Source organism: Danio rerio, chromosome 21 (genome assembly GCF_052040795.2).
Source record: "Danio rerio strain M-AB ecotype USA chromosome 21, GRCz13ab, whole genome shotgun sequence".
Taxonomy (NCBI): domain Eukaryota; kingdom Metazoa; phylum Chordata; class Actinopteri; order Cypriniformes; family Danionidae; genus Danio; species Danio rerio.
In genome coordinates, this window is record NC_141041.1 from 33,608,380 (window position 1) to 33,620,992 (window position 12,613).

Here is a 12,613-nt window from a genome sequence, read left to right on the forward strand (position 1 = left end):
GGGCAGAAAACGGAGCGGGTTCTCAGGCTAAAACCTGGCGGGTGCGGGCGGAAGCGTTGTCGTCCCGAGGTGTGTGTGTGTTTTTGTGTGTGTATGGCAGCTAAAATCCACGCCTACACTATCGAGCGTGTATGAACTGTGATTACTTTTTATATTGCTGATTAGCTATTGGCCATTTCACTCTCTGACTGAAGGCAGTCGACCAATCGCGACAGAGTGTCATTGGTCCAATCAGCGCAGATTAGCTTCGCGCTAAGGAGGGGTTTGGGAACAAATGAATCACTGGACGATTCATACGGGAGTCGCTGGGATATTTAGGTAAAAATAATTGCAGATTATAAGACCATAAAAGTGTTTTTTGACCTTGCATGCATATTAGACTGTTGTTGGAGACCCTTACAACCAAGATATGACCCTATTTCATGTATAATATGGGCTCTTTAAAATAAGGTCCTGATCCTCTGTGGTCGTTAAAAATCCCAGGGGATTTTAAAAAATGTTTGGGTTTCACCCTGACATCCTGGCTAAATTTGGCCTCCTAACCATCCCCATATTATAATTGGCTTAATCTTAATATTAATCTGTCTCCTCTCCCCCAATCAGCTGATGCGCAATATGGCTGCCGTAAAATGCTATATAAATGAAAGGAAATAAAATATATATTTATTATAGGGGGGCTAATATTATTGACCTATTTCCCAGTTAAACTAAGACAAATAAGATTTTATCAAGAGTGTTTTAAGCTATTTCCTAATCACTCATATATTGCCTGATTACAGTGGTATACAGTAACATGCTTTTATGACGAACTACCATATACTGTCAAGTCATTTCCACTTAACATGTCGGAAATCAATGCATGTGCATCTGTGGGGGGTAGTAGTACCAAATTTTTTGGTAGTAGTTTGGTAATACATGCTTCAGTAAACTAAATGTAAGAATGTATTTAAATAAAATCTAATTTATTAATAAAATGCATACGTTTTCAGTGTTTTGAGGGATATTTAGTGACTTTTAGAGGTTACTGTAGGTCAAACTATACAAATTATGTGTCCATTTTTTTTTTTTTTTTTTTGGGCTACATGCAGATATAAACACTTACAGTATTTTACAAGAAATGTGTGTTGTGAAAACTTTAGATGGTATTGGTCCTCAAGAGCTGCTATTTTCAGACTGTTGAATGATATTTTCCTAGCATTGATTGGCACAATTATGCATTTACAATGCTATAAACCGCTCAAATCTATATTTACATTATACTTTTTTATTATTAATATTAAGGACATAGATCAGAGAAAGCATTTTCTTACTATTAACGTGCTGACCCACCTCTCATACGTCTTGTTTTAAAGTCCTTCAGAGGGGATCAAGCAATATTGGAGGGGGTCAAACCCTCCCCAAACCCCCTGTAATTTGCACATTGGTTATATTAACACACTAATGTCACACAACTGTTTAAACCACTTATAAAAGTGATTTTGCATAATAGGCCCCCTTTTAAGACCTTATCACTTCAGGCCAATAGGTGGCAACAAGTCAATATCTACATCATACAATATACTTCAAATCATTTTCACTGAAACATGCATGTTTAACCACATTTCTTAAACAAATCACATATTTTAAGCCAGCGTTTAAGGGACAGTTTACACAGAAATGAAAATTTACTCATCATTCACTCACACACAAGTGGTCTCAAACCTTGAATTTCTTTCTTCTGTTGAACACAAAAGAAGATATTTTGAAGAATGTTGTAAAAGAAAAACAGCCAAACTTTATTTTGATGGTCAGTTTGTTGAATTTAAGTTACATTGCATCTACAGTACATGCCAACTAATTTTCATTAGACTGTTGGGTTGGGGTTAGGGTAAGTTGACATGCACTTGAAAAGTTTCTTATAGTCAGTTAAATGTCTGTTGAAGGAGCAGAATCAGCAGATATTAAGCAGACAGTCTACTAATACTCAAAATAAAGATGATCTAACCATCAAAATAAAGTGGTACAGAAAAAACCCACAATAGTAGGAACGAAAAATACTATGGAAGTCAACAGCTGCTTTTTTCCGACGTTCTTCCGAATATCTTCCTGTACAGACATTATTAGAACCCACTGTACATTATATATGAAATAATGATTTGCAATTCTACATTTGATTGTTCTTTGATGCAGTCCTTCTCATACGGTCTGTAAATTATTGTCTAACACATCAATAGATGTGAAAAAAATCCTATCGTTTACTTCTGTGTCTGGAAGAAAGTGCTATTATGCTTCTCTTGGATGGATATAAATTGCAAGGCTGAGCTTTACTGCTGAATGAGACACACACAAGACAGTTTATTCAATTCACATTTATTGCAAGTGTTTGGCCTGCTGGGGAAATCAAGTTCTTTCTGGAGCAGTGATTGGTCACTCTGGGGATGATGAGTGGAGATCGTGAGGCAGGTCTTCTCGTCTGGAAGAGAACAGAGTCAAGAAAATCAGTGTCGATGTCTAAATGAAGCTGAATTTGAGTATGAATTAACATGACCTCTGACCCACAGAGAATTCTATATATACATATGTGTGTGTGACATACAGCATGTTCCAGAAGTGTTACTAAGCTCAGTCAGATGTCATGTCACTTAAATGAGATGAAATTACCTTTTAGAATGTGTCCACACTAGCTCCTGCTCCTGAAGTAGGCATAAGCAGCACAGACACCTATGCCGACTCCGACCCAGGCTGCTGGACTGCTCACCGCAGCTTTCACAGCACTTTTCACATTGTTGGAGATTCTTCTTCCCCATGAAGACTCGCTGTTCGCTCTCTCCTTTGTTTCACCAGCAGCCTCTCTCTCTGTTTCTCCACTGGTTTTTCTCTCCCCTGTATCTCCAGCGGCCTCTCTCTCTGTTTCTCCACTGGTCTTTCTCTCCTCTGTATCTCCAGCAGCCTTTCTCTCTGTTTCTCCACTGGTCTTTCTCTCCTCTGTTTCTCCAGCTGTCTCTCTCTCCTCTGTTTGTCTTGGAGAGCTGCTGTCATTATCTGAGAGGACCTCAATTGTCTTGTCTGGGCCCCACATGATGATCAGAGGTTTATTCAGTAAATCAGTGAAGTTCAGAGCTTTTTGTGCTCGCACTGCATCACGTCGATGATGGAAAGTCACAAAGGCATAAGCAGGAGAGATGATGTTGTTTCTGCACACTTGCACAGTCGAGATGGACCCCAATGCACCAAACTTTTCAATAAGCTGTTGTTCGGTGACCATTGGGTGCAGATTGCTCACGAGCAGTGTCTTCAGCTCAATAAAGCGGCTCGTGGGGACCACAGGATCTGGTTGCTGGTCCCGTCCTGAATGCTCAAAAGTCACATAAATGTGTCTGCAATTAGTGTCTTCATCAAAAGAAAAATCCAAAGAGTGGATTTGGCTGAACTGTTTCATTGACTCAATCAGTTCTTGTTCGTCCACATCTGGGTCCAAAGTCAGAACAACCGATGACCACTCGTGATGAGGGTTGTCTGAAGACTGATTATAGTGATTATCCATAGCGAACGAGTCCTTCACAATCACAGATTTGTCAATTCGTACAGTAACTGTGTGATTTACCAAGTCACCGTCCTGAATGCTGGCAAACTGAGATGAGCTGTTTTAACATAGAACTACTTTAGAACACATTCTATGACTGTCGTTGCTAAGCAACCATCAGCTGGGAGCGCGTGTGTGTGCACACAAACAGGATTCTAAATTGTTTATAAATGAATCTTAATCTGTTGACTATTAGATAAACTATTTATTATTATTGTTTTATCCTACAGATGATTGTTAATGTGCTGTTAATTATTATTTATTAGAAAAACCACCACTACTATGTCAATTGTTTTTATATGTCCTATTTAATGTAAACATCACAAATGCTTTGGAGATACATATGGAACATTTGTCAAGCCAATAAAATAATCTGAAAACATTGACTTTCTCTGTGTGTGTGTTGGTATTTTTAAAGGTTTAACATATACATCTATTGAAAAATAACCAGTTTCTGTTGGTTTACAGAAGCTTTTAGCAGAAACCTTTGTCTCCTCAGCTGCTTCAGTTTATTTAATGAAGGATTGAGTGCGGAACAGTTTCTTATCTGAAGATATTCGGTCACAGAACTAAACCTACCTGCAAGAGTGATTTATATTTGACTGAATAGAGTTGATAAAATAATAATATTCACGGGTGTAAAATTCCTAAATTCACCTCTCACACCATATCCCTTATTAATCTTCTGTATATACTTAGAAATAATGTATGTATGTATGTATGTATGTGTATACAGTTGATGTCAGAATTATTAATCCCCCTGTTTATTGTTTTTCCCAATTTCTGTTTATTGGAGAGAAAATTATTTCAACACATTTCTAATCATAACAGATTTAATAACTCATTTCTAATAACAGATTTATTTTATCTTTGCCATGATGACAGTAAATAATATTTGACTAGATATTCTTCAAGACACTTCTATACAGCTTAAAGTGACATTTAAAGGCTTAACTAGGTTAATTAGGTTAACTAGGCAGGTTAGGGTAATTAGGCAAGTTATTGTATAACGATGGTTTGTTCTGTAGACTATCAAATAAAATATTGCTTAAAGGGGCTAATAAAATTGACCTTAAAATGGTGAATAAAAAATTAAAAGCTGCTTTTATTCTAGCTGAAATAAAACAAATAAGACTTTCTCCAGAAGAAAAAATATTATCAGGCATACTGTGAAAATGTCCTTGCTCTGTTAAACATCGTTTGGGAAATACTTAAAAAATTTTTATAAATAAATCAAAGGGGGGCTATATATACAGCTGAAGTATAAGCATAAGCAAAATAATTTATTTATTTATTTATATTTATATAATTATTAATTATTATTATAATTAACTTAAATACATTTACATATCTATACATAATAATTTTTATTATGTACTTAATTATTATTTGATTAATTTAGGCTCGAAATAAACTTAATCACCTGCAAAACCACAGTTCAACCTTTAGATGTCAGTAGTTATGTGCCCAGTTATGTGTGACAACATTCATGTCTAATTTTTAGTCATATTTACGTTTTTATTAGCCTTTGCAGTGGAGTGTATATTTAGATATTGAGAGACTTCCTGAAAATTTTTATTGGACACATACAGTTGAAGTCAGAATCATAAGCCCTCTTTTATTTATTGTTTTCTTTTTTAAATATTTCCTAAATGATGTTTAACAGAGCAAGGAAATTTTCACAGTATGTCTGATAATATTTGTTCTTCTGGAGAAAGTCTTATTTGTTTTTATTTTGGCTAGAATAAAAGCTTTTTTTTAGTTATTTCAGTTTTTTTATTGATCTTTTGCATGACAATAAAAATTAAATATTGAGAGGTAAACAGTAATGTATTGTCCATAATTAATCCCACCCCCTAACCTCTCATTCATTAACTCAACAAATTAATTAATACATAAATACCAAAAAAAGAAAATTAAATACATTAGAACATGACATCAGAGTAACTGGATACAGATGGGATAAATAATAATAATTAAAATAATAATAATGCATTTAAATAAATACAAAAAATGATAATAATAAAATTAATTAAAACTTTCTAATAAAATGGTTAATTTTACAGGTTGCCAGCACCAGGTGTAATAGGCAGGCCTTTCATGTAGTCAAGAAAGGAATTCCAAATCTTATAAAAGGAATCTATTGAGCCAGAGAGTGAGCAATGAGCATCTCAGCATTCCAAGTCTGATACAGTAAAAAATGTCCTGTATCCACTTGTCATGTGTAGGGGAAGAAGTGTGTTTCCATTTTAAAAGTATGGCACGTCTGGCTAGAATTGTGGTAAAGGCAAGAACCTTGCTGTCATGCACTGTCAAATCAGGTTCAAGGGATACACCAAAGAGGACTATCAAAGGATCAAGTGAAAAGCAGTTTTTAATTTTCTTAAACACCATTTTAAGATCAATATTATTAGCACTTTTAAGCTATATATTTTTTGATAGTCTACAGAACAAACCATCGCTATACAATAACTTGCCTATTTACCCAAACCTGCCTAGTTAAATATCTAGTCACTTATTATTTACTGTCATCATGGCAAAGATAAAATAAATCAGCTACTAGAAATGAGTTATTAAAACTATTATATTTAGAAATGTGTTGAAGAAATCTGCTCTCTGTTAAACAGAAATTGGGGAAAGAATAGACAGGGGGGCTAATAATTCTGACTGAACAGAAGAAAAAAACTCAAACAGGTTTTAAACAAGTGGCGGGTGAGGAATTTTCAGTATTTAACTGTCCCTTTAACATCTTTTACGTTTAGATGATCATATATGAGGTTTGTGTTTATAATTTCCGCATAAAATCAGAAATCAGAAAAGTAAAATTAATGACCTTTAAGATTTTTGGCAGGAGATTTCTCAGGGTCTTTTTCATCGGGTTTGGTCTTCTCTGGAGATTTTGGCTTGAGGACGGTTGTTTTCTCACTCAGTACAGTTCTGGAGAAACAACATTTATCATATGATCTACAGTACATGATAAAATCACACATAAACTGCTATTATATACAGCATTTCATAAGAAAAGTTGCATTTTTATATGATTAGGAATGCTAGTATGAACTTAAAGGCACAATATGTATGATTTTTCATTAAAATATGCAAAAACCACTCGGACAGTGTTATATATTTTGCTGTCTTATGTACATACATTATCCAAACTAATTTTTTGTAGAATATTGACATTGAGATAGATGTAATGTGTGCTGTGTGTTCATGCTAATGTCATCACACACATTTCTGCTTTGGTTTTCTAGAAAACAGGGAAACAGCAGCGAGGCTTTAATATGTTGTGTGTTTTATTCAACTGCACATAGCAGCATTATAACAGAAGCCTAAAGCAGGTCGCACACCAGAAGCGCCGCTCGGCGCCGCGACACGGCGCGCACATGACAGTTTAAAGTATTACACACCAGACACGCACATTAGAATGATATTTAACATGAAACTAATCAGATGGCGCTCTGTGGTGCGGCTGAAAAAGGAACTGCGTCCTGAGCGGTGGCCGGGCGCCGCCGACAGCCGCCGACTTGCAGCGCCGGTGTGTGTATCCTGATAGAAACCTATGCTTAGAATTCTAAAATGCATGGCGCTGCGTGGCGCTTCTGGTGTGCGACCTGCTTAACATGTATTTAGTCTGATAAAAAAGGGCTGCTTCTCCATGTGATCACAAGATAAAGAACCAGAAGCGTAGGACTATGGCATAATAAAAGCTCTGCTGCTTTCCTGTGCTGAATGGTTAATACTAATAGTGTTGAATAACTTTACTCATCAACATAAGTCCTGTAGAATAATGAAGACTACAACTCCCATGATTCCACACTCAGGGTGCTTTCACACCTGTGAACAGATTCATTTGTTGCTTCATTGTTGCTCTTTGTTCTTGGTGCGGTTCACTTTCACACTGCAAAGTTACTGAACGGACCAAAAGAGCTAAAACAAGTCATGTGTGAGTAAACTCTCCTCACATTGGTCAGTTTCACGGTTTATTTTGAAGAGTCCTGCTCTGCTGTCAGGGGGGCTGGGGGTTTGGTGGTGTTTGACAGGGTGCGCGCAACGTGTATGAAGACTAAAGAGCGAGGAGGGATTCGGTGTGGAGGGTTGAGAAGGGTGCGCAACGTATTTGTGGACTGGGAGGGTCCACTGTGCGGGAGACTTCCGGGAGACTTGGGATGTCTGGAATGACCTCCCCCCCTACTCATAATTCTGTCTTTATATAGCCGAGTATATGCCTATTACATATCCACTGTGATATAGCCGGGCTCGGATCGTATCGCTTTCTTACTACAATAGATCCGCTCCAGAGTTCATTAAATCGAGTGGAGACCACCTCATTCAGGCGATCTCAGACCGATTGTTTTGGCACGGATCCGAGCGCGACTGCTGGATTCACATATGCCAAACAAACCACACTAACTGGGCAAACGAGACATGTTCCGAAACAAAAGTCTAGGTGTGAAAGCACCCGTCACACAGTCATCAGACTACACCTTTGTTTGTTGTGAATACATGCCCTCTAGTGGTAAAAACTACATACTGCACCTTTAAATATTTAATCGGTCACACTTAGCAATAAGATTTCATTAACCTCTTAATCCCCAGTGCTATTTTGGGATTTCCACCTGGATTTTGCCTACCCAAATTTAAAAGCTTCCAAAATCCACACGCAGAGGTGTAAATGCAAAAATTTAGTATCATTTTAAAGAAAACCCTTTGAATTTTCATAACGCACCATAGAAAGTGTTTAAAATAACTGTATATGTTATCTGTGTTACACTGAAGCATTTTAAAGCCGTGATTCATCAGCGGATCACTCATATGTCAGCTTATATCCAAATCAGCTGATGGATGTGACTTTAAAACAGTGTTCCTGTATATGTGGTTACACTCAGTAAATAGCAGTGAGTTCAATAAACCGACGACCTTCACGACCAATTGCAGTCATTTCTGTTGAGCATGTGAACACAAAATCAGCGCTGTTTAAGAAAGCGCTCAATGGCGCTCAAATGTTAGCGTGAAATGGAGGTTTTTAAACAGCACCACAGGCTCATTCTGAAAACATAGTCCCGGGGACGATTCTGGAGACCGCGAATTATGTAGCCGGAGGTACGTATGGTATAGCTGCATTAAATTTTTTTTAAACGAACGCTAACTGTGGAAGGCTTTCCCACCGCAACCAGTTTGTCCAGTTAGCTCGTCGTGTACATCAACGAACTTGAGACGCCAGACGAGGACAAGGACGGCGGGATTCAAATCCAGGGAGGAGCGGTTCCAGAAATCAGGTAAGACAAAAACAGAATCCAAAAAATAAAATGAATGAGTGAATACCAGGGTAAGAATGTGGTAAAATCCAAAAACATGGTAAAAATCAGACGAGGGCTTTTCTTTTTCTGGACGGCTTTTGAAAATCACTGGTTGGGTTTAGGGAAGTGAGTGGGCGGTTCAATCGATAAAATTGGTTGGGTTTAGGGAAGAAGGAGGGTGGGTCGGTCGAAAGCGGCTTCCAGTGGGTTTACGCGTGGACAGCGGGCGCAAACGGCACTAGCGGGAGAACTTACTCGAGAAATTTGAGATCTAAAAAAGCGTACACAGCGGCCTCTTGTGGATTTGCGAACACCAAAAATGCATGAATAAGTACCTCCCGGGACGTATTTTGCGGTCTCCAAAAACGTCCATGGGACTACGCTTTCAGAATGAGCCTGGGTTGTTTTTAAAACTTCAGTATCGATTGGTACCGAACTCCAGTATCGTGACAACACTATAATAGCACATTTAAGACACTTCAAGACTTAAAAAAAAAGGAAAACAAACTGTTGAAACAAACAAAACAGCAATGTGTTGAATGCAACATATAATGTCTAGGGTTTAGCTCCAACTTGCTTCAACACACCTGCCAGGAAGTTTCTAGAATGCTAGTTAGAGCGTGATTAACTTGTTTAGGTGTATCTAATTGGGGTTGGAGCTAATCTCTGCAGGACACCGGCCATCCAGGATTGAGTTTATACACCCCTGGTTGTATAAACTCAGAGCAAATTAAAGAAGCATATCTCACCTAGCAGCTCCAAGACCTGAATGAGCACAGAAGTGGGCACCGTGTCCAGCTCATCCTCAGAGCGCTCTATGGTTTCTCCTACACTGTAGGTTAGCAGCTGTTCAGCGAAGGCCATCGCCAATGGAAACTCAAGAAGCAACGAGTGCAACACCAGCACTGCTCCAGGAGGGGGAGACACGCCTGTGGACAGAAATATAGATATAAGCTAAAGTCAGCAGGAATGGTCTTAATGAATCTGATTGTTCACTTAGAGAATGCAAAATAATGCAGATCACTGTTAAAATAAAATAAATGTACAGTGGGGAAAATAAGTATTAAACACGCCATGTTTTACTATAAGAGCTGCTGACATGGAATTGAACCAGATTTTGATAAAAACCCAAACAATACAAACATAAACATAAAACAAAACCAAAAAATATGAGTTTTGTGTAATAACAATGAAATGACACAAGGAGAAAGTACTGAACTGTTGAAACGTATTTAATTCATTCATTTTCTTGTCGGCTTAGTCCCTTTATTAATCCGGGGTCGCCACAGCGAAATGAACCGCCAACTTATTCAGCAAGTTTGCATTTGGAACATGCAAACTCCATACAGAAACGCCAACTGAGCCGAGGTTCGAACCAGCGACCTTCTTGCTGTGACTGCCTCGCCCAACGTATTTAATACTTTATATAAAAGGATTTTTTGGTGATCGCAGCTTAAAGACGCCTCTCACATGGAGACTGAAGCCTCATGCGTTGCTCAAGTGTGAGTTTCTCATAGAATTCAACAGAGATTCAAAATTTTAGTGCTTCTGTGCGTCTCGTCTATTAAATCTGAGCTTTATTTTGTGTTTTCTATTGAATTCAGTTCAGGTGATTGGCTGGGCCATTCTACAGCTTGGTTTTCTTTCTCTGAAAGCATTTAAGAGTCTCCTTGGCTGTGTTTTGGATCACTGTCTTGCTGAAATGTCCACCCTGGTTTCATCTTTATCCTCCTGCTAATGTAGATGTTAGACTGAAGCAGCTGATGTTCATTTACACTGAGGAAGGGCAGAGGGTTGCTAAAGAACTACTGAGAGATTTCAGCTGCTGTCTGGGCTTTCCAAGTCTTTCTACACCCCATTTCTTCATGTGTTCGATTATTTTTCCCTGCGTTATTTCATTTTATTGCACATCATTTAATCAACAACAAATTGTTTTTATTTTCTTTGTATATATGGATTTCTTTAGTTCTTACCGACATGCAGTGAACATTTCAAGTCTCCAGCACCGTTAGAAATATGATTTCTGAGAAAAATGGTGACGTGTTCAATACTTCTTTCCCGCACTGTATGTAAGAGATTGTGACGTGCCCAATTTGTCGTGCACTTTGTCGGTGGGGATGATGATGCTAGGATACTGGTTGGCTGTGGGTGGAGAAGTGAGGCCGGTGTTGGACGGAGAGGCGTCCAGCGGGAAACACACGGCCCCCATCAGGTTCAGCTGGCCATTACGCTGCACTTTATGACTGAATCCATACACCATCACTCGAGTCCATGGAGCTTTGAACAGAGAGGAACTAAGAGAGAGAAAAAATTTAATTAGCATTATCAAATATTTGTACAGGCGGTTCATTCCGCTGTGGCGACCCCAGATTAATAAAGGGACTAAGCCGAAATGAATGAATAAATGAATATTTGAACACAAAATGCCCTTAACACTGAAACTACTGTATTGGTCATAGCGATCATTCTTACCTTTCTCATATTGAACATTACATTCATTCCTATAACTGTGCATTCACACCGAAGAAGGTGGTGAAAACGTCAAAGGTCGCCGTTGCAGCATATCATATCATATCAGTTACATTACCACATAAAACATGCTTTCTAGCGTGAAGATGTTGCACACTTTTTATCAAATTCAATAAACAATGGAAGATCAAGTTGTATGTGGCAAGGTTATAATAGTTTTGGATTTTTCTTTAGTTTTAGTTTCTATTTCGTTTTGACTTTTTGTTTTCAAATTCAGTTAGTTTTTATTAGTTTTAGAGGCAGATTTACTAGTTTTTATTAGTTTCTATATTTTAAAATGTCTTAGTTTTAGTTTAGTTTTTATTAGTTTCAGTATTAGTTTTAGGTTTTTTTTCTAAATGAGTATATTTGTTAGGTACAAGATTGAAAATCAACAGGATAAATATTGTATAATTAAAAACGCAGTCATACATTTTTTGAAACATGTATTCAGAGGACACATGAACACTATCATCTACCACAACCATCTACCCATCCTCAAATTCAAATACAACAGCCCACAAGAAAGCAGCCCTAAATACAATATGTGTGCAAGGCTGCTTGTGAGGTTAGACGTAGTGATGGGCAGGGCCGGATTAACCAATGGGCATTATGGGCACATACTCTCCATCACGAGGAAGACAAGTAGGAATAATGAATAATGAAGTGTGTGTATTACTGAGGACTCTGATTCCTAGAACTGGATTGGAGAGGTGTTATCCAAATCATATGCATTATAAGTTTGTAGAAGTTATACATTAAAAATACCCTTAAATATAAATTTTAGTGCTGCTTCAGTGAACTTGAACAAGTATATTAAAATCTATTAGCTTCCCTTATTTGTATTAAAAAAAAATTTAAAGTGTGCTTAAATGCTTTAAAAATAAGTTAAATCTCTGTAGACTACAAATATATGTACTGTATATCATCTATTTAAAAAAATGTGGGCAATACATTATAGATTAATTTTATTTATTTAACAAATATTATATCAATATTATTTTTAATTAAACTATGGGGTGCGGTTATAGGGGGCCTACAAGACATTGTGCCCAGGGGCCTCTGATTTATTAATCCGGGCCTGGTGATGGGAAATTCAGATTTCTAACGCAGATGTTAGGACTCAACATTATGTAGTCGGCAATAGTAATTTCAGTCAGTTAAAACATCATCATGATTTGAAAAATGTCTTACAATAAAGTTTTACTAACTGTAAACCCGAACTGAATCATGCTTCACTTAT

The 12,613-nt window shown here is 37.5% G+C and overlaps 3 protein-coding genes across 12 annotated transcripts in view; all 3 read right to left on the minus strand.

The window, feature by feature from the left end:
• LOC147838885 (putative E3 ubiquitin-protein ligase HECTD4) overlaps positions 1-11,026 on the minus strand; it is a 63,902-nt gene extending 52,876 nt beyond the window's left edge. For all 10 annotated transcript variants that reach the window (XM_087301700.1, XM_087301695.1, XM_087301699.1 and 7 more), the window contains exons 1-3: positions 10,951-11,026; positions 9,612-9,791; positions 6,396-6,499 (exon numbers count right to left, since the gene is read on the minus strand). The gene's annotated coding sequence lies outside the window, so the exon portion shown is untranslated. The remainder of the gene's footprint in view (positions 1-6,395; positions 6,500-9,611; positions 9,792-10,950) is intronic.
• timd4 (T cell immunoglobulin and mucin domain containing 4) overlaps positions 1-12,613 on the minus strand; it is a 1,098,921-nt gene that overhangs the window by 574,372 nt on the left and 511,936 nt on the right. The window lies entirely within an intron of this gene.
• LOC110437791 (uncharacterized) lies at positions 2,334-4,769 on the minus strand. The gene is made up of 2 exons (XM_087301643.1): positions 2,641-4,769; positions 2,334-2,452 (listed from the first exon to the last, which is right to left on the minus strand). Exon 1 carries the CDS (start codon positions 3,521-3,523, stop codon positions 2,660-2,662), a length of 864 nt encoding a protein of 287 aa, XP_087157769.1. The 5' UTR covers positions 3,524-4,769; the 3' UTR covers positions 2,334-2,452; positions 2,641-2,659.

Coding starts and splice junctions, on each gene's coding strand:
- LOC110437791 (XM_087301643.1), bottom strand. CDS start 3,523: ATGGATAATCACTATAATCAGTCTTCAGACAACCCTCATCACGAGTGG.